We start from the raw sequence: 27,436 nt of genomic DNA, 5'->3' as shown, positions 1-27,436 counted from the left end.
GTGACATTTTGTCTGGCAAATGTATTGCCAAGGAACAGAGGTAAAGAGAGAAGAGAAGAGAAAACCAAATAACAGAGAGAAAAGAGAAGAAACCAAGAATGGAAACAGCAGAAAAGTCCTCTTATCAGTGCATGAATGTGGAGAAAAAGGGAGGGCTCTTCATCACCTGTGATTACACCTGCCTGCTCCTGAGAGTTGTGGTTTAATGTTTTGCCTGGTAGTAGCCTAGCAGCGAGACTCTGGAGACCACAGAAGGCTAGGAAGGGACTGCCTGGAAGAAGTAAGACAGCTTGCTGAACATTATCTTGTAAAACGTGGGAGGCAAGTTTTGATGCTGTTCTGGAAACCAAACAATTGCTAGCAAAACTTCCTGCTGGCTTCTCTCCCAGAGCAAAGCTTGGTTTTTCACAGTCATAGGGATTTCCCAGGCAACAGGAGCGTAAACTTGAGCAAAGGCAGGACCAGAATAGAGAGTGACACTGAGCCAAGCCAATCAGGCCATGAGTTTATAGCAGGGCTCCTAGGCCATCCAATTAGCACTAAGAGGGAGGACTGACACTTCGGGAGGAAGACAGGTAAGAGGGAGGAGGCAAAGGGGCTTGGGAGGGGACCAGATTTCCCAAATGGGGGAAACGGCATCCATAGTTTCAGTTGGAAGGAAGCAACTGGTGGCAACCCTTTAACATTTAAGGTAACAATGTTTCACTTGTTCCATTGGTTTGGTAACTTTTGTTTCATTTAAACTAGGAACGGAAAATAGTAGAAAAGGTTTTCCTTTTAGTGAGTAAAAAGTTGATGTGAGTTCTTAGCCATTGCTAGGCTGTCAGTCCATGGAGGTTACAGCTTGGCACTGGGAGAACCTTTATGCAATCATTGCAAAGAGATGCTCAGGTAAAAATGTACAAAAATACATTTCATGCAGAAAAGGGAAGGAAATAAATATGGAGTCATTCTGTACTGGGTGACCAAGTGTATGGTGTTTGGGTGGTTTATTATAACTATGGCCATTTATTACACTGAATTGTGGAGGAGGGAAGTTTCTACATTCCTAAATCTCAAAGCAATGCCAAGATTGTGCTTTCACAAACCTTATTTCATCTGATAAGTTTGTACTACTTCATCCATACCTCTCTGAATTGATGACAGAATCAGAATAAGAATCAGAATTCTTATTAAAGACTACTGATATGACCTGTTTGGAATTTATACTAGAGAGTTGACTTGATTAATCATTATTTGGGAAGGATCTTGACAAATGGGACGTCATTTGCTCAGGTGCACATTCCTTTTGCCTGCATTCTGGAGCATAAGTAAACCATACTAGGTAAGTGAAATGCTTTCCTGTTTTAAGAGTTCTTATTTTTTTCCCCCCTCAAAATCCTACAACCACAAAAGTTTCCTTATTTGGTTATTATAAATTTTAAATGTTGAGATTTAAATTGCAGGCATTTATTTGTATTTGTATTCTGATGAAAATTATCTGATAACAACAGCAATGATCAATTCTAATAGTCTTCTAAGAGCACCGTGTGAAGTGCTGATGACAGGATGATGACAGGAAATGCAAATGACACCACCCTTGCTCTTGGGGTCCTGAGAGTCTAGCAGGGCAGGAGGTTCTAAAAAAATGAAGAATTACATTATGGTTCAGTTCGTGGATGCTATTTGGGTTTTGCACAAGGATACACAAAGATATTTCTGTCTGGGGAGTGATTGTGCCTTCACCACAGTGATTATCCAAAGATGGGCAGGACGTCTCCAAGGTGACAGCATGTCTGTGTGCATAAAGACACGAGATCTCAAATACCTTGATATTCTGGGGAATGTGAGGAAGTAGAGATGCAGGACCAATTTTGAAAGGGGTGAAAATCACTAGAAAGAAGGAATAAAATACCCAGCAGTTTGGGAGGCAGAGACAGGAGGATTGAGAATTCAAAGCCAGCCTCAGCAATGGTGAAGCACTAAGCAACTCAGTGAGACCCTGTCTCTAAACAAAATACAAAATAGGGCTGGGGATGTGGCTCAGTAGTCGAGTGTTCCTGAGTTCAATCCCTGTACCAATCTAATCAATCAATCAATCAATAAAATAAAAAATGAAAAAAGGTGGGATAAGACACAGGATTGTCCAATGCATGAATCCAGTGCTAAAATTTTTCACTTGTACATTATTTAGTCACCAAAGGGTTTGATATTTTTCTTTTTTAAAAACATTTCTCTTTTATTATTTTTATTTGTTCTAATTAGTTATACATGACAGTAAGAATGCGTTTTGACACACTGTATACAAATAGATCACAACTTCTAATTCCTCTGGCTATACATGGTGCAGTCACTCCAGTAGTGTAATCATAACATGTAATAGGGTAATAATGTCTGTCACATTCTACCATCTTTCCCATCCCCACAACCCCACCCCTTCCCTCACACCCCTCTACACAAACCAAAGTTCCTTTATTCTTCTCTGTCCCCCTGCCCTACTATGAACAGCATCCACTAATCAGAGAAAACATTCAGCTCTTGGTTTTTTGGATTTGGCTTATTTCACTTAGCATGATGTTTTTTAGTTCTATCCATTTACCTGCAAAAGCTATAATTTCTTCTTTAAGGCTGAGTAATATTCTATTATGTACATATACCTCATTTCCTTTATCCATCATTTGTTGAAATGCGTCTAGGTTGGTTCCTGTGCTGCTATAAACATCGATTTGGCGGTGTCACCGTAGTATGCTGATTTTAAGTCTTTTGGGTATAAAATGAGGAGTGGGATAGCTGGGTCAAATGGTGGTTCCATTCCAAGTTTTCTGAGGTATCTCCATACTACTTTTTATAGTGGTGGTATCAATTTGCAGTCCCACCAGCACGGTATGAGTGTACCTTTTCCCTCACATCCTTGCCAACAATTATTATTGCTTGTATTCTTGATAATTGCCATTCTGACTAGAACCAAAGTGTTTTAAATAAGAGTGTGAAGCTCAGGCTTTCGAAGATTCCTCTGATAGTCATCTGAAGGATGAATTGGAGGGGGCAAGGCTAGAGGCAGGAAGTCAGTTAGGAGACAATTGCTTGCGAGGTGCCCAGGTCCAGGAGAGAGCAATGAGGGTGAGGGAGCAGAGAGGTGGGCCGTGTCAAGGTAGTGAAGCAGGACTCAGCTGCTGAGTGGATGTCGAGGGTGAGGTGGAGTCTGAGATGACATTCAGTTAATGGTCTAGGTAAATGGTGTTGCTGTTCCTGAGGCAATGAGTAAAGAGAAGGTAGTTATTCTTCTGCTTATGTATTTTTTTGCATCACAGCCACATAGGGTGAATTTCATTCTGGAACGTGAAACCTGAAGTCTCTGTGAGTCATGCAAGTGCACACATTTTGTGGGGGGAATTAGAAATCTGTATCTCTGCAGCTCAGGAGGGTTAGGGTTAGAGTGAAGACTGAGGAGTCATTGTTGCCTCAGTGGCTCTGGCTGAGATTGCTACAGATAAGGGAGAAGGAGAAGAGCATACATAATTGAAGGCTGAGAATCAAGAGTATTTAAGAAGCAGGCAGAAGAGAGGGAAGAAATGTAAAAGGATCCACTCAAGAGGACGGAGGAGAGACAGAGGAAGTTAAATTCATGGATATTGAGAACAAAAGTTTCAAAATGGAAGAATGATTGTTAGAGTCAACTGTCGGAAGAAGAGAAGACTGAAAATGACGACTGAAGTTGGTGAGCAGACTTACTGAGGACATGTTCACTGGAGTGACAGTGGGGACCACGCTGCAGTAGACTGTGGTATGGGTGGGGCGTGAGGAAGTGGGGAAAGGGGGACTTTTTCGAGTCATTGGATTTGAAGGGTGATGGCCCAAGGAGGTCCAGGACTGAGGGACCACATGGATTCATGGACTAAGACTCATGGTAGAAGGAGGGAAAGGGCATGACTCATGGAGGAGGGTCCAGGAGGGGCTGGGGTCTCTATTGCAGGGGGGGAGGTAATCCTCAGGTGGAAGGTCAGCCCTCCACCAGGGGGAGGGGGAGTGCAGTCAGGGTGGTCTCAGGAATCTGAACTTTTATAGACTGGAAGAGAGTGCGAGTCTTCCTTCTGATGACCTCATTTTTTTTCCCTGTCACTTTCAAGGCAAGTGTGCAGGAAAGTGGCAGAGATTTGAATTAGCCTCTGAGAAGAGTGGAGGAACAATGACCAGCATCATATAAACTCGGGATCATTCATGAGCTTGTCCGTGTTTTTACATAAGAACACACTGTGATGACTAGGGGCTCCTCATTTACAGAATGGATATTTTCTGAAATGTTGTGGGTGATTTACAAATGACCCTGCTCAGAATCTTGGTTTGCTACTTAGTTATGAACTGGCATAACACCTAAATCTCTCTGTAGCCCATTTTCCTATTTTGTAACAAAGGTTTAACCATGTTCCCATGCAAAAAAAAAAAAAAAAAAAAGTACATTGTAATATTTTAGTTGTAGATGGATACAATTTATTTTGTTTATTTTTATGTGGTGCTAGAATTGAACCCAGGGCCTCACACATGCTGGACAAGTGCTCTACCACTGAGCTACAACCCCAGCCCCACTTACTTTATGATAGTAGAATGAATCAGACATTACTTTCTTATGTTCATATATAAATATATGACCAAAGTAATTTCACATCATGTATAATCAGAAGAATCAGAAGTTGTACTCCATATGTGTATAATATGTCAAAATACATTTTTAAAAACTTACTTTACACCAGAAAGAGATCCCATTCTAAACAAACCAATTGTGAAGAGTCTTCAAAACACAGGCCAGGACTCCGACTCAGGGTACATATTCAATAATGTTGCTCTTGTTATTATCTTTTTCATAGTTTCAGGGTTGGAAATTGCCCTGATATGCTGCCAGATGATAAATATTTTAGGTTTTGCGAGCTAGAAGGTCTTTGATGCAACCATTCAACTTTGTGGCGGTTGTATGAAAAAGTCCATTAGACAAAACATAAACAAATGTGGTTGTTTTTCAATAAAACATTATTTATGAAACTTTATTTATGGAGGGTCAAATGTAGCCCATTCGTTTGTTCGATGCTTCAAGTCTACATCATTTCAGATGATGTTTTCCTGAACTCAGGGCATCCTTCATACCCATTGGTGGAAAGTTGAACCTTATTTGCTTTGGGGGAACAGAGGTTGAGAAGTGAGAAATCATTGATGTGCTAACTTCTGCTCCTTGGTCTTCCCCACCAGGGTGATCTGGCTGCTCTGTGTCAGCTCCAGGTAGTGTCCTGGGTTAAGCTGTTGGGGGTGTGCTCAGATTTCTGCTTTTGGAAATGGCTCTCCTTTCTCCCAGTCAGGGTGGAAACTGCTAATTCAACAGCCAGTTTCCTCTTCTTTATAATAAGAACCTGGTGGGTGCAGGGTGCAAAGTTCCTAGCCCCAAATTAGGATTCCCAGCCTCCTTTGCAGGAGTGGCAAAAATGATATTTAAATCATTGAATGAAGCTTTTGGGAACCACTTAGTAGGGGGCAGATTGAAGTGGGAAGTGTATTCTTCCTGCTTTTTGTACCTTTTTCTCTTGCTATTTGGAGTGCAGATGTAATAGTTGGAGCTGCTTTGAGTATTATGTACCTTCAGGCAACTTTAAAGATAAAAATCATGGTAGGCACAGATATTAGCATCTTGGGACACTGATGACTACTTGGATAAGCAATTTAATGACTCCCTTTCTCAAAATAAAAAAAATAAAAATAAAAAGGGCTGAGGATGTGGCTCAGTGATTAAGTGCCCTGGGTTCAATCCATGCCTCCACCCCTGATAAGTATTAAATAAGTTTAATAAAAAATAAATAAATTTAACACAGCCCAGCTCAATGGTGCACATTTATAATTCCAGAGATTCAGGAATGGACTGCCTCCAGATTTTTACAGGAGAGAAGATAAATATCACTTTCAGAGATGATGGTCTGTTTCTGTTGTGAGTGGCTGGTGTGCCAATGCTTCATAACTGATTTGGCAGACTACATTAGTGTTGGTTCTATAACATCGCATTTCTATACACTTGCTCTTCTCAGAGTCTTCTGGAAATACTGGTTAAGAGTACTTAGAATGCAAATAATCATCTGGGTTTCTAAGTGGCTATAAAATAGTCTATTTTATAAAATAGACATTAAATAGCAGATGACCCAAAGGAAACATTCTAAGTGATGGCACAACAGTTACTAAGTAAGGGATTTTGGTGCTAATGGCTGCATTAGGGCAACTGTTGGCCAGAGATATGGCCTTGTCCTTGTAAGGACAGGGTTTGGAATCACCGTCTGACTAAATCTGTAAGGCACCTGAAAAACAGAATATTTGGAAGTTACTTGGTTATTTCTACAAGCATAGTCATTGAAGCCAGGGACTTTGGAAACAAGTTTTATTTATCTTTTGTCTTGGTTTAATTAGTTAATTTAACTGGTGTTTTGTACACAAATCCAGCCAAACCTTTGCTTACCTTTTGTGTAGTTGAGATATCTCTTTACTCTGTCTCTTTAAGATCTCGCATCTGGCAGGCTGACCTGACTCAGAATAGATTGCAAGTCATTTTCTGGTAAAAACCCCAGAGATTCAAGAGACAGCCCAGGGGACAGTAAGTCAGAGGAGGAGCAACAAGAGAGGCTATCAAGACAACTTGTGCATGGGACAGTTCCAGTGGATGCTCATCATGCAAGGACCCTGTAACCTTGGAGCCTCTGTGTTTTATTAAACCTAGATTTTCACCATATTGTGCTAGTTATATGAACCCATGAGTATCATGCATACTAAGCACTTTCCTCATTTGATTTCATAGTTAAAAGTGGTAGGGAAGCTGATAATTCACAATAAAATCTTCTTGAAAGGAAAGGTATTAATGAAGATAATGCCTTTCTGTCTCCTGATTCATGGGAGAAGCTGAGTTTCTCCTCACATCAGATTGCTAGTTATTTTTCCCAGGTAAGAGTCAATATTATGTTCAATCCAATTAGAATTGCTGCAAGAATAAGCTTTTTTTTTTTTTTTTAACTCTATCAGTTAGGAATAGTTTTGGTTGCAAGTATCAGAAACCAGACTGACAACAGATTAAACCAATAATACAAAGGGATTACGTTTCTCACATGACAGGAGTGTAATCAGGCAGTTACTGGCATTGGTTTGGCATCTCCTTGATGATGCTAGAGCTTTCATTGGATATGGTTGTGATTCTCTTGTCCCTTGCCTCATGATGCAGAAAGTCTGTCACAGTTCCATACATCACATCTTATCTCAAATCAGGCAACAGAGATAGAAGAGCTGTTCCAGAGTTCTCAGCACTTGCATTTGGTTCTCTTTGGCCAGAACTTCTTCTTATAGCTAACCAGCTCAAAGTGGAATACAGCAGAGAAAAAGGGAAGTGGAATGACCTTTGAATCAGTTTTCATATTCTAAAAAATCAGCTACAGGGGCTAGGGTTATGGCTAAGTGGTAGCGCACTTGCCTGGCATGCATGAGGCACTGGATTTGAATCTTGGCACCACATACAAATAAATAAAATAAAGGTAAAAAAATCAGCTACAATTCAAATTCAACACAGTTAAAACCATTGCTAAGAATGGAAATTTCTGAGAGTTGGAACATAGGTTGTCTCATCCATTTATATTATGTAACACATAGTAAGTGTTTAACATGTTGAAGGTAGACCAAGACTAGGGTGAGAATAGGTACGTGCCTAAGTACAAAGTTGAAGGAGATATTCATTCTCAGACATGGGCAAGGGTAGGGTTGACGTTTGCATGTCCTGAGATTGAGTACTTCCTTAAACATTGTATCCTAGGCCCTAGTACCCCTTAAACACTGCTTCCTTAGTAGTAGTCCCAACCCCTGTTTAAATGAATTAAAGGAAATATCAAAAAAGATTATGCTATGAAACAAGCACTTGATAGCAATAACACTTATAAAATATTATTTTTTAAATGTGCCGCTTTATATATATTAAGCTGAGGATTCAATTCACATCCTAACAATCATCAAAAAGAATAAAAGATTGTGATTTAGCAGAAGTGGATTCAGAGGAAACCTGCTTATTGACAGTACCTGCAACATGAATTCCAAAAATTTGAGAAAATACATTGTGGAGCAGAGAGAATTTGGTGCCAGGCTTAAATGATGTTTAATTTCCACAGTGTGAGGACGTCAGCCACTGAAGAGTAGATTGAATACTGTCATTCTTTGAGCAGTACCTGAGAGTTGGTAATCCAAACAGAAAATGGATGTTTCATATATATTCATGCATTGCAGAAGTAATTTTAAAAGGAAGCTGTGGAAAACTAGTAAATGATAAAGTGCATAGAAGATAATGCAGTGTAAAAAAATTCACACATACCTTAAAAAATGGTGCAAGAGGAAGAGACTCAGTAATATGGCTCACCTCAATCATAAGTTGACATATAGCCTTAAAGTTTTGAAAGGCCAAGCCTGGACCTGATGGGTGTGTGTGTGGGGGAACCCATACCTAGCTGCCCCCCACTCTCTGCTGGGGTGAAATGCCGTTACTGATCCAAGGCAATCTGTTCCCTGAAGCTTTCCCTTCCTTATTTCATGAATCTACTCTGAATTCCCAAAGCAATTCATCAGCATCTTGGCATAGTGTTTTAGTCCTGGCTGCCACTCCCTAATGACACATTCTCAGGCAAGTGAACTGCATTTCTGGTCTCTGTTGACTTCCTGTAACGGGGGCAGTAATGTTTCATAGGACCCGTGACATTGGTAATGTGCTGATTGTAATGCACTTAGTCAAGGGCTAGGCCCATGTGCACTTGTAATTGTTATTGCTACCATTTCTCTGCATGTATTTATCTTGCCCTGGGTTGTGTTTTAGCCTTTCCTCATAAGACCTTATCCCTTTTACCAGAAGGTGACTTTGGATCTCCTAAAGCTTGGGTTTTGAACTTAGGTATGCATTAAACCCACCTGAAAATATTAAGCATCTACATCTAGAGAGTCTAATTGACTGTGTTTGGTGAGGGGTGTGGGTGTGTTCTTTTTTATGCTCACCCTGGGTGTTTCCTGGCTTTCCCTATAGCAGAGCTTTTTAACCTCAGTGCTCTTGGTTTTGGGGACTGGACAATTCTGTTGTCAGGGTCTGTCTTGTATATTGCAGGAATAGTAGCATTTGTCACTCTAACCCACCAGATGCCCATAACACTCTCTTCCACCTCCATTGTAACACCCCCAAATATCTCCAGACATCTTTGAATATCTCCTAGGGGTAAAATCACAGTAGGGGGTGTGGGGAGCCACTGCACTATAACATCACCTGAAGAATTAGCAGTATTTTGCATAACTAGAGGTGGCGTTCAGGGCATGTTTAATTGCATCGAGCTCCAATGGGTTTGGAGAAGTGATTCTCACCCTATCAACCGCACTGACACACAGCTTTGCTGGGGTTTCTGAGTTGGGTCTTTAATTCTAGTCATAGTAATTATTCACTTCCTAGCTACTGGCTAGGCTGTTCTCAACATCTGGTGCTATGAATGTCTGTGTCCCTCCAAAATTCATGTGGAGACTTAATCCCTAATGAAACAGATTTAAGAAATGGAGCCTTTACAAGGTGATCAGATAGGTGATGAGGGCTCCTCCCTCAATAATGAAATTAGGGCACCTATGACAGGGGCATCAACAGAGTTCAGCCCTGTTGACCTCCTGTCTCTCCCATTGCATGAGGACACATGGTCACATGAGGACACAGTATTTGTCCCCTCTGGAGGACACGACTCTCAAAGCACCATCCTGGCAGCAGAGAGAGAAGCTTTCAGACAGAGAACCTCCTAGCGCCTTGGTCTTGGATTTCCAGCCTCCAGCATGTGAGAAACAAGTTTCTCCTCTTTACAAGTTACCCAGCGTGTGGTATTTTGTTCTGGCAGCATGAGTAGAATCCAATATGTGTTCCAGAGGGATACTTTCTAAAGGGACACTACTGGAGGAGCCACAGGTTTTTGCCATTTACTAGTGGCAACAGCTAGCTTATTAAGTGGACATGAGTTAGTGCACAGTTTAATTTTTTTTTCTAGTCACTGCCTTCAAAAATGGTCTGTTGTATCTTTCTCCCATCTGTGGATGACATTTCCCTACAGTTTTACATTCAGTTCCCAGAAACAGAAATAGTTAAAACCACATTATGTTCCTGCTTTAAGAGCCAAATTTGGGTCTTAGTACCAGACCATGCAGGCCACCCTGCTCCAGTAGGAGATGAAGGGCATCTGGACGTGGGTGTGCACAGTGTGCCTTTCATGGAATGCATCCTTTACCTGGTGGGTGGCCTGATGCTCTCTCACGTGGGAAACGTGTTTATAGTGGCAGATGCCCTTGGGTTCCTGTCTGACCTGTGTCCTGTTTATGTCTGCCTGGCCACCACTCTGCATCCTGGGAAAAGTCAAGCCTGGGTCAGAGCAGCCCCTGGTTCTTCACAGGGATGGAAGGTACCAACTCAACACATCACCACCACACTAGGGAACAGGTTCAACAGTCTATTGTTTATAGATCCTGGGCAAGGGAGCATAATGAGCCAGGAGAGCAATCTCCAGAGGGTCATAAGAAGCAGAAATGAAGAATCAGGGAGCCAAGAGAGAGGTTGGGGTGGGGGAATAGAGCAAGTTGGCAATATATACAAGGCACTAAGGGAATAAGTGTGGGTCACCTGAAGTCCACAGGCAGATGGACTTAAAGGAAGCAGCAGTGGAAGTGCAGTCTTCTAGAGGGACGATGCCTGCAAGTTCTTAACTCTGGGCCCTTCTTAAGTTATTTGAATGTGATATACAGCTGGACACCGTGTCAGGAGTGAACTAGCCTTAATTCTAGTATGAAAAAGTTAAACTTGCGTTTTGAATGGAGGCTGAGGTAACATCAAATGCTGAGAGTTGGTTGTCATCCTCCATCCCCATGGGGGTAGCCACAGTGCTCACCATCCAGCCTGAGCTAGCACAGATACGACTTGGAGGGGGAAAGTGTTTTTTATCTCCTCAGAACTAGCTTGAAGCCCTCCTAGTTTCATCTACAGCTTCCTTCTATCCACACTGCCTTTCTCTTTTGTTCTTTTTTTTTTTTTCTCATAGCAGAATGTTTTAAAATCATGAGGGGCCATTATAGCAACCCCTAGTTATTGAAAGTGGCCACTGTCATGTCACAGGTATTATTAGCATTACAGATATGCCTAAAAATGTTCTGAAGGCAAAAATCATTGCACTTTCTGGCTCCAGGGAAATGGGCTTGATGGCCTCAGGAGGTGGGATGGGCCTTTGGAAAAATCGCAGGGCTCTGCAGGTACTTGCAGTGCTCCTGGGGCAGGGCTCGGGTGGCTTTCTGAATAGGATTGTTTCCTCACAGTACATGCTGTTCCTGCATCTCAGCAGCCCAAGCAGAGGGGGTGCAAAGACAACTGCAAAAACATGGACAGACAACCCCTGAACCTGGTCCAGCTATCGTGGTGCACAGCCTTGACAGCTGGCCATGTTGCCCTCCTCCCTCAGCACAGCCCCCTCTGTCCCCTGCATGGCCTCTGCACCGCCTCCTGTTTGGCTGGTTCTGTCCTTCCTTCTCCACCTCATCTCAGGTTAGTTCTTTTCTCTGAAGTTTGTCTGAGGGGACTAAACTTGTTTTAGTTCCCTCAACTCTTTCAAGCGACTGTCCTTTTCCTGAAAGAGGAAAATCAGTCGTATAACCTCAGAGAAACCAAAGGGGCAGGGTTTTGAGACAAGGAGTGGGGGTGAGCCATTTCCTTAGGATTTTTCAATAAAAAGGACGTGGAAGATTTTGGTACTTTGGGCTATGTGGATCAGTGATTCTTTGGTGGCCTCTGTGGCAACAAGATTCACTTTTGTGTTCATAGGTTGTTGGCTGTAGAGTCTTACACGAGAAAGAGAGAAAGAAGAAGAGAGAGAAAGGGAGAGAAAGAGAGCGATAGAGATAGAGATAGATAGATAAAAAGAGAAGAGAGTAGGGGGTGTAATTCAACAGAGATGTAATTCATTTTTCTGCCATCAGGGAGCACCAAAGACAACCCAATAAAGTGCAGGCTGGGCTGACCAGTTCCCTTTTCTTCTCCTAAGGGTTTAAAAAAATCTGTCTCAGAACCCTCATGAGAACCATGAAGAGACAGACCTCCATAGATTTTCAGCTTTCTTCACATCCCCTTCCCCAAGGACACTGGAAATCCAGAGAGCTTTGACAGTGGCAGTCAGCCGAGTACCAGGACCGTGGAAGGAGACAGCCTTGGTGGGGATCCCTGACAGTCTCCTTTGCCTGTGCTGCTGGTGGCTCCACTCAGCCTCTGCCCCAAACCTCCAGGCCTCTGCATTTTGTTGCTGCATGAATGTCACCCCCCACACATGCTATTGTGGGTGGGGATGGGGAGTCACAAGCAAGAGCCCAAGGTGCCAGCCCTCTCTCAGTGCACACTGTCCAGGCAGCATATTCGATACATCAGCCTCCTAGCCAGTGGAGGGGGCTCTTACAATGCAAGCCATTCCTGTTTTTTAGAACCCTTTGTGCACCCAGCACCCCCACTTCACCCCCGCCCCCACTCTTGTGATCTGGTTCCTGCTTCCTTGCTCACTTTCATCCTCCCCCACATTTCCCTGCCAACAGCCCCTCCCAGCCTCCACAACTCTCATCTCCCTCCCCCACGACCCTATTTCCAAACCATACTAAACCACATTTCTCAAGTTACACTATTTTCTCCTTCACTCTGACCTAAGCACGTGGTGTTCCTGCTGTGGTACCTGAGATACCCATATTAACCATCCCCTCCCATAATACTTAGGCATTATCCACTTTGAAATGTCTTCATAAAGCCCTGCTCCAAAGCTGGGTTAGCCACCTTCTTGTGATTTGTTATAGCTTAGAAGTGGGGTTGCACCCTTCCCCCTAAGGCCTTCAACACTGTGTATTCTCTTTTCTCCCCACACAGTGCACACAGTAGACATTTGTGGAAATAGACTGAAACCTGCTTCTGGTAGGGGAACTACGCAGACCATGAGCCAACACGCGGTGGCGCTGTGGCTACGTGTACCTCCTTCTCCACTTTGCTGGGGCTTGGCTGGGGAACTCACCATGTGAGTCAGAAAGAGCCTCCTGGAGTCAGGAACACTTTGAGCAGCACTGTGAAATCAGGGACATCTTGATATTATGTTTGAGGACAGATATTTGCCCTGTCATCTGGTGTGTTCATGCAAACTTTGAGAGTTGTTGAGTGTTGCCCAGGACCTTACCCAATCCTGCTTTCCTTTAAAGATCCACTTAAAAACTTTTTTTTTTTTTTTTTTTTTTTTTTTTTTTTTTTGTGTGTGTGTGTGTGTGTAAATATAAGGACTTCAGAATTCCAACTTATTAAGATTCTAAGCTATTTAGAGCTTTGAGTAATTCCTTACCTCCTACCTTCTGGCCCGGTACTGTGCCTTGAAGAGAGTACACAATAAATATTAGCTGTTTGTTGATGGACTGGGTGATTAAGTGATTAACCAGGATAGCTGATGTGGGTAGTTCAAGTACCATCAGGTACCAACGCAGTTTTTTCCCTGAGCTTGCCAAATTGGATTCCAGAGGTGAAAGCCTGTGTCATCACTGGGTAGGATCAGCTCTGATGACAGGACAATTTGGACTCTGAGAGGCTTGTGATCTTGGATGTTCTTGCTTTCCTCTGAGAGAGGGCCATCTGCTTATACTCTGACCCTCATATATATTATTTCACAAACATGGTGCAGTAGAAAGAGCACTGCTTGAGAATCAAGCTCGGTATTTTGGTGTTGACCAGGACTTTGGGGCAAGTCAATTTACCAATCCAATTCTTGGTTCCAATGTGGTTCCAACCTTGGTTTCAATGTGTCCCCCCAAATTCGTATGTTGTTAATGGAATTTGCAGATGGGGCTGTTGATATATAAGATTAGATGAGGTCATGGGGCGGGACCTCCATGATGGCAACTGTGGCTTTATAAGAAGAGGAACTTGCTCTGGGGCTGCTCCTGATGCCCTCAGCCATGTTATGATGACGCAGGAGGGCCCTCACTAGATGTCAGCAGTGCGGTCCCCTGGAATTCCCAGCCTCAGAACTGTGAGCCAAATAAACCTCATTTTTTTTAAATAAATGATCTGGTTTCAGGTCTTTTGGCAAAGCAACAGAAAATGGTCTAACATACCTTCCAACTTTGTAAAATAAGGAGGTGGCCGTAGATAATCTGTAAAGTCTTACAATCCTGACACTATATGATTCACTGTGATCCATTGTGCTGTCTGCCCTGTGCAAGTGTCTGATTTCTCTGGACCCCTGTTTATTTGTGAAATACAAAAAATAGTACTAACTACTTCATTTCCCCCCCTTAGCTAACTCTTTTGCCAAGATGTGTATGTACCAGGCACACTTTTTTATTTACTTACTTTTAAATTGACGGATGCAGCTGTATGTGTTTACCAGATACAGCATCATGTATTGAAGTATGTATAGATTGTGAAATGACTAAATCTAGCTAATTAACAAATGATCATGGGTTTTTAAAGTTGATATGAAATTCACTTAACATAAAGTTAGCCATCTTAAAATATTCAGCACCATCCTAATGTTGTGTAATCACCCACCTATATGAAGTTCCCAAGCATCTGCATCACCCCAAAGGAAATCCCATGCTTATTAAGCAGGCACTTCCCATTGCCCTCCCGGTATCAGCTCCTGGTAATCACTAATTTGCTTTCTGTCTTCTGAATTTGCCTTTTCTGGATATTTCACACAAGTGGAATCATATAATATGTGACTCTTTTTTTTGTACAGCTTTTTTTCAGTTGGTGTAATGTAGTCAAGATTCATTCACATTGTGGTATATATCAAGACCTCATTCCTTTTCAATGGCTGAATGATATTCCATTGTGTGGATATGCCACAGTTTGTCCATCCATAGGTGGACATTTGGGTTGTTTTTTCCTTCTGGCTCTTGTGGATAATGTTGCCACAGACTTGGGTATTCCTATTTTCAGATCAGTTCATGGGTTTTGTGTGAGGAATGAATACATGCTTACCATCTGGTGGGGGCACAAGAACTGTTAGAATTTGATGCTTTTAATATTTTCCCAAAGGTTTTCGAGGAGCACTCCACTTGCAAAATCCCTTAAACACCAGATCTTCCTGTCTCCCCACTGTTGGCTTTCAGTTGAGGTCTCTCTTTGTTCCTCGCTTGCTGTCAAGGATGGTGTGGAAGTAGGAAAGCAAGGAGAGTGGAGAAGGGGGAGGAGAGGTCGGAGGACAGGAGGAGGGGAGTTGGGGCTGGGGCAGCCGGTGGGACAAGGTGAAGGGGCAGCAGGTGCTCCTGGAAGGAGCAAGCCTCTGAGGGGGTTCAGAGGATGAAGAGGGCATGCTGCCCACCCTCCCCAGTTCCTGCCTCTGCAGCCTGGAAATTGGGAAGGCTGGAACAAGCTCCGCGGACAGAATATGGCCAGGGTGAGGAAATGGTGTCTCCAGGGTGGGTGGGTGGGGAGCAGGAAGCAGTGAGATGAGTGGGGGTGGTCTTGTAGGGGACACCAGAATCTGGTGGTGGATGAGGAATTCTGTGGGCATGGAGTTAGGACTGGAAGCCAGGACAAGCTCTAGGAATGTCAGTCCGAGGTCAGGTGAAAAAATGGTAAGAGACAAAGCCAGTGTTGAGAAGGTTCATGCCGTCAGTGGGGCGACTGCGAGGGCAGCAGGTGTCCAGGTGGGACAGGAATGTTCACCTGCCGTGGATGGAGATGAGGTCTGTGGGGGCAGTGGGCGCCACCATCTGGAATTCCGGGGAATCTCTGCTTCGGTGAGGGACCAAGCAAAGGGAGACCCTGCCTAGCTTTAGGTGGAACGATTTCTTTCAAATATGGAGTAAGTAAAGCAGCTGGAACTCCTGTAGGCTGGCCCAGAGTCCAAGAAAACTGAGTGGAGCACTCCCATCTTGAGCTACATGATGGAAATCAGGAGGGAGGGCAAGAAGAAGGGATACCGTTCATCAGCTGGAAGGAGGCTACTGGAGATGGGGTGAGTTCAGTGTGTGCTCCTCTGTATGGTCTAGTTGAGCCTCAGTTTTCGGTTTGAGATTACCTTTCCTGAAAGTTAAATACTGAATACTTTATAGGGAGACCTTTCAGGTTGTGATAGGAAAACAGTTAGTACAGGGGAGGGCACAATTCCAAGGGCTGCCATCTTTGATAAAAATAATTCTGTCCTTACGTGGTCCTCAAGGGAAGTGCCAGAATTTGGACAGCGAGGGAGCCCTTAAGTCAAGGGTAGAACCATTCGAGCACCATTTATTGTCTTGTGTGCACTGAATGCCATTCTTCCTACCCTCTTGCTCTTTTTATTTGGAGCTCAAAGTAGCTTCTAGAATCTTCCATCCACTGGGTTAGTGGACTCATGGAGATTACTGGTTTTTGGAGTCGGAATGAAATTTAAAGATCATCTAAGCCAACTGAGAAGGAGACAGTGGAAGCTTTGAGATGGGCTCTGATGTCATGGGGTGGGTTGGGATGGCAGTGAAGAGGTGGGACTGGAACCTGAGTCCCAGGCTCCCAGTGCCCAGTGCTCTTTGCACCACTGTGGAAGTTCTGAGAACTGAAAGGAGGAATCAGTTCACCACACCACCCTTCTCTCCAATTCTGAAAACTCAAATCACAAAAGCCAAGCTGGAGAAAACGATATCTTTTTGTATGTGTGTCAGCTGAGAGATAGTAAATACAGATTTGTTTTTAGTTGTTGATAGACCTTTATTTATTTATTTATATGTGGTGTTGACAATTAAACTCAGTGCTTCACACATGCCAGGCAAGTGCGCTACCTCTGAGCCCCAGCCCCAACCCTGTTTAAAATAGTTCTGTCTTAAGAACCCTGTTGCTGGGTGTGGTGGTGCATGCCCGTAATCCCAGCAGCTTGGGAGGCTGAGAAAGGACGATCGTGAGTTCAAAGCCATCCTCAACAAAAGCAAGATGCTAAGCAACTTAGTGAGACCCTGTCTCTAAATAAAATACAAAAATAGGGCTGGGGATGTGGCCCTGAGTTTACTCCCTGGGACCCCCTCCCCCCACAAAAGAACCTTGTTAATGGACACATACCTGCTAATAAAGGAGAACACACTGATTGCTGGTAAGAATCATCAGGGCCCTAGTGTTGAGAATCTCAGGGAAGACAGAAGCAATGAAAATCAGTGTTTAGACCAAAGAGGAGACTCTTAATTAAACGTGGAGTGAGGGAATATGGAGAAATCTAAATAAAATGACATAGGATACCTGGTTGTTTCTAAAAGAGTGTGGAGAACTTGGACTTTTATGGAGGGAGGAGGGCTTCAGAATGAGAAAATGGCTTTGTATTCATTGTTGAGCTGGGGGAAAGCAGATGGCCTCGGGACAAGGTCAGTAAGTGATAAATATGCCAGGCACATAGTCAGCTTGGTTAAAAATTGGAAATTCTGGGAGGAGGTTTGAGACTATTCCTGGGAGATCTGATGGCAAAGTGAGCTGTAAATTTCCTTCTCAGCAAGGCTGCTATCTCCTGTTCAGCCAGAGGCAGGTGGTGCAGCCGGAGCTCTGCTAATATGCTGTGAACTCTCCTCTCAGATGGCAGGGACAGCACGCCATGACCGAGAGATGGCCATCCAGTCCAAGAAGAAACTCTCCACAGCCACGGATCCCATTGAGAGACTCCGACTGCAGTGCCTGGCCAGGGGCTCTGCAGGTATCAAAGGACTTGGCAGGTAGGATGCAGGAGTAGAGAGGCTGGTGGTGGTGGGGGGTCCAGGTGAGGCCAGAAGTGCTTCGTGATCTTGGGCCGAGTCATTTCCTTACTTGTGAAATGCAGAGTTTGGAAGAGTTGATCTCTCAGGTCTCTTGTGACCATTTTTTAGTTCTTAATCACAGATTCAGCAAGGCCCAGGTGTGGCTGAAAGAGGGCAGGGCTCCCGAGGTAAGGGGAGAGGCACAACCAGGTAGCACAGACTCCTAGCAGGACAATGACACAGGAGCTCCCCGAAGCTGGGATAGTACAGGCTGGGTTGGAAGAGGGAGGAAAGGACAGTGGCTTGGCAGTGATTATAGAATTTGGGGTTCTGTTCTCAGGCAGTCTTGTCTTTCTCAGCTCTAGTGGCACTGGGATTGCCTGTGGGATAACTGACAGGTCACTGCCATGGGTGTCTCTGTCTTGAGAGAGCCAGTCCTCACACTCTCTGGTAGTGTGTCACCCTCAGGGATGAGAAACCCAAGGGCAAAAGGAGACTGTGAGCCCCTGAGGGCAGACCCTGTGCATTATAACAAACTACACTGAGAGTCTGCTGTGGGCCAGACCTTGAGCACACCTTGGAGGATTCCTGGTGAACTAGGCTTCCCCAGTTCCCATGGAGTCATGTAAATGGGGCCCTTGGTGGTGGGAGCAGTTGTATTTTGGAGAAGTACAGAAAGTCAGTGGGAGAGACACCCAACTCTGCATCCAGAGGTTGTGGAAGGCTTTAGGTTCATCTGATATCACCTTAAACCATCCCAGATATCAGACTTGGAGCTCTGTCAGAGGCCCAGGCTACAGGTATGTGAAGCCTGGTGACCACATGGTCACAGTCCAAAGGCAAGTCCTCTTCCTTCAGTACCGTGTCTCTTCAACCTCTACCTGTTTCAGTTGGCGTCTCCCTCTTTCTCAGAGCAGTCTCCTTAGGAACCCTGCTTTTCCCTCTACTTCCTGGCCAATTCAGTCCACTCCTTCCTGCTGATGGTGCCCTCTCCACTTGTTGGTGCCATTACACCCTGCACTTTCTTCAGCCCTCACTGTGAACAGATGTTACCTCATCCCTGGCCTCTCTTACTGGCCTCTGCCTTCTCTAAGTCTCTCAACTCAATGGAGGCAGCTCCTTCCGTCCACCCTGCACTAGGGTCTATTGACAGGTAGACACTCTCCTGCCACAGTCTGGCTGGGCACAATCAGGAGCCACTTGTCAAAAGAAACGAACTTTATTTTTAGAATCACACACGCCAAACAAAACAGCTCCTCAGGAAAAACCCTCAGAGCCCAACTGCCACCACCGGCTTCCCACAAGCCTCTCAACCTCCCCCACTCCTCCTGCTCTTGAGGCCGATTGGCTGGGTCGCGTGGGCAGAGCCAAAAAAGTCCCCCAATGAGCAGCTCCGTGGTCTGAAAGGGCAGGGAAACAGCCCAATGAGCATCACCGCAGAGGAGCCAATTAGCTAGAAGTTGCTGGGGCTGCTGCGAGCCAATCATCAGCTGGCAGTCTGAAAGTTTGCTGGGGCCCCTTCGGCTGTGGCTCTCAACACTCTCCTTCACTCTGATCCCAGATCCCAGGAAATATTCCCTCCCTTGGCTCATTCCACCCCCACCCCCCAGCCTGCCTTTGAAGGGCATGTCCTCAGGGTAAGCTCTACTATTCGCCAACTCCAGGACACGTTCTTCTGTGAAGGGTTGGCTCCTGGAACAATCTTTCTATTCTGTCTGGAGTCTTTCTTCTGACTAAGACCAGAATGAGTCTATCATGACTTTGGCACCTTTGCTTTTATGACATCAAAGTCTGATGGTTTCTAACAGTTTTCTTTCTCAGTCATTCCCAATTATGTCACAAATGCCAACATCTTTAATTCACTATACATCTCACCCACTCCGGAGTTGAGCTCATCTTTACTCTGGCTCCTTCCACATTCTCAGCATCAGGTCTTCTCCTGGGCTCCAAACTCATCACATAATTTATATCCCCCCCCCTTCTTCTTCTTCAGGAACGATACCTGGTAACTTGTTAACTAGCCAGTTACCTAGTGAGTATCTTTAACAGTTGTCTTACTGTCCAAAATAAAATAAAATTAATCATCCCTTCTTGCAAACAGAGCTTCCCCTGCAGCCCTGACCCTTTCAAGTCACTCTAACAGTTCCTTGGGTTGGAAACTCAGGAAGTACCTTCATTGACCACCACATTGATGACTCTACTTCTACAACATCTTGTGATCTCTTTTCTTATCTTTATCTCAATTGCTTATGTGCAGGCACTGAGCATCTTTCCTAAGATTTTCTTACGGCTTTCTTTGCTCTCAGGCTTTTGTCTTCCAATCATTCAATCGCTATTGTTAGAGTTCTTTTAACTTTTATTTTTATGATGTCACTTCTCATGAAAACTACTGAATAATGAGTGTTCTTCTGAGTTTTTCCGTCTCTCAATAAGCTCCTTAAAAGGACAGAGATGGCGTCTCACTACCTTTGTATTCCTCCTCACAGGGCTTAGTGCAAAGTTTGGCACCTTATAAGTGCCTAATCAATATTAAATTTTATTGAATAACATAAGATGCTTAAATGACACATTATTTATTTTGAATTTACATATATCTTATAAATTTACATATATTTTACAAAGAAAACAGATCAATCCATTTCCTGTATCAGTGTGATTTGTTTGTTAATTTATCATTTGTTCATCCAGAAAATGAATTTTGACAGAATGACCATAACATTGTAAACATGTAACAGCTAAATAAATAAATAAATAAATAAATAAAAATAGTCAGGTCTCCTCCCTCTGGAATCTATGTGATGCTCTCATGCAAAGTGTTCTTTTTGATTTTTACATAAAGTATGAAATTCAGAGGAGTAAGAATCTGTATTATTGTTACAAATAACTAACATAGACAAAAGCGTAAGTTGTGACTTGAAAATTGTACATTATTTTAGCATTCATGTGGAACTAAAGATTAACTGACTGAGTCTCTTACAGCAAAGTGAGACCCAGAAAAGTTACAATGTATGCCCAAAGTCACAAAGCCAGTTTACCAGAAGAACTGAAAATCAAGCTCAGGTTTTTGAGATCCTAACGGAGAACTCTCTCTCCCTGTCAGAATACTAGCAAGGCAGAAAATGCCCAGAGCTGTTCTGAGGGTAGTGGCAGATGATAGAGGAGAAAGGGAATGTGTGAAGGAGGAAGATCATGTAATAGGGTGTGATGAGATGGATGGAAGACCTGAAGCATAACAATTAAACAAAATTAGAAGCTATGTTATTTCTTTCATGAGAAGGACATGAGTACCTTGGGGGTGGAGGTGATCCAACATAGTTGGATATAATGAGGCATGTTTCTAAGTGCAGTCTTTCTGTAACTAACACAGTGTTTATATGTTTTATATGGTCAGTGGATTATGTTGAAAAAATGAAAACCAACATTTATACTCTATGATAGGTTCTGGGGATCTTATCAAGAAACATAGCTTAAAATAGGATTTTTGATGTACTGACTTATATTTTTTTTTGCTTTCCTTTAATTGAAAGATGGAAAGGGTTTGGGTCTTTTTGAGTCAATAAGCAAAGTTTGGATGCCTAAAAAAATTTATATATGGTGTGAGTTCTCCATTACTGTAACAAAATACCTGGGAGAAACAAGTTACCAGGAAGGAAAGGTTTATCTTGGCTCATGATTTCCATGACCACTCTGTTGCTTTTGGGCCTATGGTGAGGTGGCACACCCTGGTGAGGAGTGCATGGTAGAGCAAAGCTAGTCACCTCATGGCAGCTGGGAAGCAAAGAGAAAAAAAAAAAAAACTGGAAGAGGCTGTGGTCCCAATGTCCCCTTCAAGGGCACTCCCCTGATGAGCTAACTTCCTTCCAATGGGACATACCTCCTACAAGTTCCTCCATCTCCCAATAGTTCCATAGGCTCTTGACCAAGCCTTTAACCTGGGCCTTTCCGGTACATGTCATATAATTAGAATCCCACAGTGCAATTGTGTGTGTGTATGTGTATATGTGTGTGCATGTGTATGTGTGTGTGTGTGCATGTGTGTGTATGTGTGTGCGTGTGTGTGTGTGTGTGAATGTGCATGTGTGTGGTTTAGGGTTTATTTTTCTTTTTGAGAAGCTGAGAAGAGGCTTTCCAATTTTGGCAGGGCACAGAGAAGAATCTCAGACTTCTGTATTTCACTTTGAAAAACCTTGAGTCATTTTTTTTTTAAATCTTTACACTTATACCTTGTTCTTTGTGGGGATTTTTTGCTTTTGTTTTTTACTTTGTGTGTGCGTGTGTTTTCTTCAGAGTGTTTCGAATTATGGATGACAATAACAACCGAACCCTTGATTTCAAAGAATTTGTAAAGGGGTTAAATGATTATGCTGTGGTCATGGAAAAGGAAGAGGCTGAAGAGCTTTTCCGGAGATTTGATAAAGATGGAAATGGAACAATAGACTTCAATGAATTTCTTCTCACTTTAAGAGTAAGTAGGGGGCTGGGGATGTGGCTCAAGCGGTAGCGCGCTCGCCTGGCATGCGTGCGGCCGGGGTTCGATCCTCAGCACCACATACCAACAAAGATGTTGTGTCCGCCGAGAACTAAAAAAAAAATAAATATTAAAAAATTCTCTCTCTCTCTCTCTCTCTCTCTCTCTCTCTCTCTCTCTCTCTCTCTCTCTCCTCTCTCACACTCTCTTTAAAAAAAAAAAAAGAGTAAGTAGGCTGTGAATCAGGGTGATCTGCCAAGTCTGGCTTTCACGTGGTTTGGTTCGGCTACTTTGAGGTTTGGTTTTCGCAAGTTGTTTGTACACTGTGGGCAGGAGACTGCAAATGGGCTGAGAGCTTGTTGTGGGCAATCACAGTGCATCTCATGTAGTGGTACCCAAGCTGGTCCACGTTATGGAGGGAGTAAGATATTTCATCATGTGTAATACAGGAAAGGCTCATTGGCATATGTGTGTACGTGTATGTGTCTGTTAATCTAGCCTCCCATGTCCAGAGCCAGAAAAGAGGTAATCATGCAAGCTTTCAGAAAGTTAGACAAGACTGGAGATGGCGTCATCACAATCGAAGACCTTCGCGAGTTGTACAATGCAAAACACCATCCAAAGTACCAAAATGGAGAGTGGACAGAGGAACAGGTCTTCCGGAAATTTCTGGATAACTTTGACTCACCCTATGACAAAGACGGACTGGTAAGTAAAAAAGGTTTGATCTAAATGAAATTTCTCTTATTTGGTTTGCAAATTTTTAATAGGAAATAGGCCCAAAGCCTTAGAAATTTTAACACATTGGTACTGTATATATAGAGGTCATCTGGAAAGTTGAAAAACAAAGTAATAAAATAGATCTCTCTCTCTCTCTCTCTCTCTCTCTCTCTCTCTCTCTCTCTTTCTCTCTCTCTCTCTCTCTCACACACACACACACACACACACACACACCAGTAGGGGATCCTACTGCACTCTTCATATGTAGCTAGGCACATTCCTATGAGATAGACTGCAGTAAAACATATATAACTTCAAAATGAGACCACGATTCAGTTTTCTGCTACAAATTCACAAGGCTTTTCATGATGTTTTGGTGGCTTTTACATTTATCGTTATGGGCATCACTAGTCGTCACCCTTTGCTACGTGGAAATGGCTTATCAAAAAGCAACTTTTGATAAAGGGAATTTCAGATAAGAGAATTTCACCTGGTTCTTCTCTTTTGCATGCTTTGAGATTTACTTGCATTTCTAAATTAAAATGAACTTGAAAGCAAAGCAACGACCTCATCTCCATTAGCTGTTATATTCAAGTTACAAAAGCACAGCATACTAGGGTAAGGGATTATATTCAATCATTGTATCTAAGATGAGAGGAAGATGTCATCTGTGTTTTATCAGTAGCCATAAATAGATTGATTATTTATTTATCTATTTGCACTGGGGATTGAACCCAGAATGCTGAACCACTGAGCCACATCCCCAGCCCTTTTGTACTTTTTATTTAGTGACAGGGTCTCACTAAGTTGCTTAGGGCCTCGCTGAGTTGATGAGGTTGGCTTTGAACTTGTGGTCCTTCTGCCTCAGCAGGACTTTAGTTGACTTAGCTGCAGGAGTACAGGTGTGTGCCCAGCGAATGAACTTAAAAGCAACAACAATGGTAAAACCCAAAGCCAGTTTTCTTGGGTGACCTAAGGGTCGTGGTTGTGGAAAGGGGATTCTCTCATTGGCCTCAGTCAACAGCAGTAGAACCTAAGGTTGCCTCTTAACCCCTTGCAACACCAGAAAAGGTAAGTGGGGCACTGGACAGGAAGAAGAGGTGATGTTTACGGGAGGAAAGAAATAAGCCTTGCCCTCTGAAGGGAATTTCCCCAAGCTTTTCCCATGAAACTTTATCGTGAGTTGTAGTGTCAAGGGGTGGGCGACAGGAAATACTGATGTTTTCTTGTCAAGGATAGAGAAGTTCCCTCTATTCTAGGTCAAGGGATTGTAGAGGTACATAAAAAAGGGGTCTAGATTTTGTAGAGCAGCCCAATGCATAGGACAGAAACAACGGAACCGTGTGTTTTCTTCCAGTATGACTGGCTTTTGATCTCGGAGATGTCAGTGGAAAAATAGCCAACTGCCATTTCCCCTCATTGGCCCAACTCCGGGCAGACCCCGGGTGGCTCTTGCCTCCTTCTGCAGGTGGTTCCTCCTCACTACCAGGGGAAACCTCAGCTGCCCTTTTCTCTAACTCACACAGAAGAGCCAGTTGTTGTGATTCAGATGATTTAAAGTCCTTCCTCCTGCCCCTTTTGACATTTATCTTAATCAGCCACATTAATCTCTCAAATACTCTCAAAGGTTATTGGTTTTTTTTTTTTTTTTTTTTTTTTTTTGCAGTTACAGCATTTGATGCCACCTGAATATCACAGGCCTTGTAGTCATACCCAACCCAGAGTTCACGATCATCACTGGGGGATGTTTTATTAAGAATGTATGTTGCTGGCTGCCCTGCAGAACAACAGAGCCCAACTTTTTAATTTTTTTTAGTGAAGCCCTAGGATTTACATATTTAATAAATGTGCCAATTGTCCCCTATGTAATTTCAAATTTGAGATCCTTAGCTCTCACAAATCAGACATTCCTGTTTTTAATTAGTAAATGCCCATCAATATGCACATGAACCTCAGTTAGCATAATGATAAATCTAGGCAACATTTATTGAGCACTTATTAACTGGGCATTATGCTTACAGGGGCTTAACCCCTAAAGGGCTTATAGGGGTTTCTCATTTAATAGGCATGATAAAAATGTTCAGGAGAAATGATTCAAACTTTTGTACTTTGAATCATATTTTAAATGCATAGGAATTGTTGATACAGAGAAACTTTATAGTAAATTTTTTTAATAAAGAAAATAAGTTGCTTTTGTGCATATACTATTTATTTGTATTTGTAGACCACAGTTCCACTATTGGCTCAGCCTTTCGTCCTAAGCCCTTTTTTTTTGTTTTTTTGTGGGATTAGGGGTGAGGGTAGAGGGTAAGACAAGGAAGATAAACTGTGGGTTCTGTGACTTTTTTTTCTTTTCTGTTTACTTAAAATTTTGGCAAAAAAAGAAAAAAAAAGGCAAGGGGGTCAATGAGCTCCTATGATCCTTGGAAAAGATAGGCATGCTACCAAAAATGTTGCACGGGAAGAGCGTGCTGTTATGGGCAGAGGTTTTTGGTTCTTTATGGATTTCCCTCTTTGTGATGTTTTCAGTTCCTAATGAGTGCTGAAAATTGCGGGTTAATTAGAGAACAATGAATTTCCCAATCAGCCATCAATACTGTGCCTGCATTTGGCATATATGAAGATCTGTGCTTTGGGATAAATGAGCACCTTCGAGGTCCAGCAGGACACGTCTTTCCTGACTCAGCACATCATATCAGCCAACACAGCTGGAGTGTACACATTACCCACTCTCATGAGCACAAAAGACTGACAGGTGTTTTTCCTTCTTTCCAAAAGGAAAGTACTATAAAATCCTAGTATGGATAAATACACTATGACATTATCTTAATCAGCCACATTAATCTCTCAAATACTCTCAAAGGTTATTGGTTTTTTTTTTGTTTGTTTGTTTGTTTTTTTTTTTGTTTTTTTTTGCAGTTACAGCATGAATATCACAGGCCTTGTAGTCATACCCAACCCAGAGTTCACGATCATCACTGGGGGATTCCAGAGAGACAGTCCTAGGCATAGATGGAGAGAGAACCTGGTAGGGTGGGAGGTGGGGACAGGAAGCAATGGTTTGCTCACTCTGTGCCTTGGATGAGTAGTTTTTATCTTGGAAATGCATGAAAGCCAGGCCAGTTGACTAGACATCTGTTTCTTTACCCACAGGACGACTCCAGGTTCTGAAAGATGAAACTTGCCTTATCTTGACACAGGACCTGGCATGTTTTGGATGGGCCACAGGAAGACAGTATTAAAGACCACTTGTTTCTTATTCTGAATTTCAGTCTTATGTATTCGAACCCCTGGGCTGCTGCTCATAAAGAAAAGATGACGCCGTGTCTCACTTTCCATTTAGGCTGATCTGGACATTTTCTAGACTTCCTTCCTCTCCTGCCCTGAGCCTCTCTTGCAGCCGCCCCCAGCTTGGCTTTGCCTTCGCTTTTGCTTTAGATCTGTTACTAGGTGGTGATCACACACACACACACACACACACACACACACACAGCCTCCTTGACTGAAGTTTTCCTTCTTTTTGCAGGAACAGAAGATGGACCTCCATTAAAAGGGACTGAAACAAAGTTTGTTTTGGTGTTTAACTTTTTCACTACAGGTGACCCCAGAGGAGTTCATGAATTATTATGCAGGTGTGAGCGCATCCATTGACACTGATGTGTACTTCATCGTCATGATGAGAACCGCCTGGAAGCTCTAAATGCATGATTTGGGGACCAGGCCTTGGGGACAGCCACGTGACTCTAAATGATTAAACCTCAGCTCAAAAATCTGGATCATTTTTGATTTCATGTTCCTTCCAGTGTTTCTTCCTTGTCAACATACTGCATTTCCTAGGGGTAAGAAAAGGGCAGAAATAAAGACTCTCAGTAGTTAACTGTGAGCTTGCCTCCTCTGAATCTGTTTCCTTAGCTCTAAAATAGGGATCGAATAGAATCACAACTGTGTAGTTCCTAGTGCTACAGCCAACGTGTGCAACTAATCAACATTGCTTTTCTTCCTTGTCTATTAATGAAAGTTTGAATACTTTAACTATAACCACACCTCCTACCCACTCTCTTTCTTCACCTCATTTTAGATGGTCCACTTCTAGGTGGGGAAATACTTCTATTTTTATGACCTGTAAATCTTTAGTGCTTCAGTCTCAATTGGGGACCAGAAAGAGACCACATGTTAGCCTCAAGTTCTGCAACTGAATCTTGAGTTTCCTACTCAGGGCTTAGAGGAGACTTGGTTTGTCAAATAGATTGAAACAGCTTTTTTCCCCCATCATTTTAAAGACTTTTGTGAGAGTAGAGGCCATTTCTTTGAGCAGTAGGCCCACAACAACTGTTTCAACATACTCTTATGGTTGTTTTTCTTTTCTTTCTTTCCTTTTCTTTCTTTCTTTTTTCTTTCTTTTTTTTTTTTTTTTTTTTGTAATCAGGGTTTAAACCCAGGGGTGCTTAACCACTGGGCCACATCTCCAGCCCCTTTTTTTTTTTTTATATATTGAACTTGTTAAATGCTGAG

General features: G+C 43.0%; 1 protein-coding gene across 1 annotated transcript; it reads left to right on the top strand.

Annotated features, from left to right (window-relative positions):
* Positions 1 to 624: 624 nt before the first annotated feature.
* CAPSL (calcyphosine like) lies at positions 625 to 26,716 on the top strand. The gene is made up of 5 exons (XM_081308386.1): positions 625 to 691; positions 17,579 to 17,715; positions 22,024 to 22,201; positions 22,703 to 22,912; positions 26,523 to 26,716. Exons 2-5 carry the CDS (start codon positions 17,579 to 17,581, stop codon positions 26,622 to 26,624), a joined length of 627 nt encoding a protein of 208 aa, XP_081164512.1. The 5' UTR covers positions 625 to 691; the 3' UTR covers positions 26,625 to 26,716.
* The last annotated feature ends 720 nt before the right edge of the window (positions 26,717 to 27,436 follow it).

This window comes from Spermophilus citellus (assembly GCF_964194105.1).
Source record: "Spermophilus citellus genome assembly, chromosome: 1".
Classification (NCBI taxonomy): Eukaryota; Metazoa; Chordata; class Mammalia; order Rodentia; family Sciuridae; genus Spermophilus; species Spermophilus citellus.
Note: the sequence above shows the minus strand (reverse complement) of the source record. Positions and strands in the feature narration are given on the sequence as shown.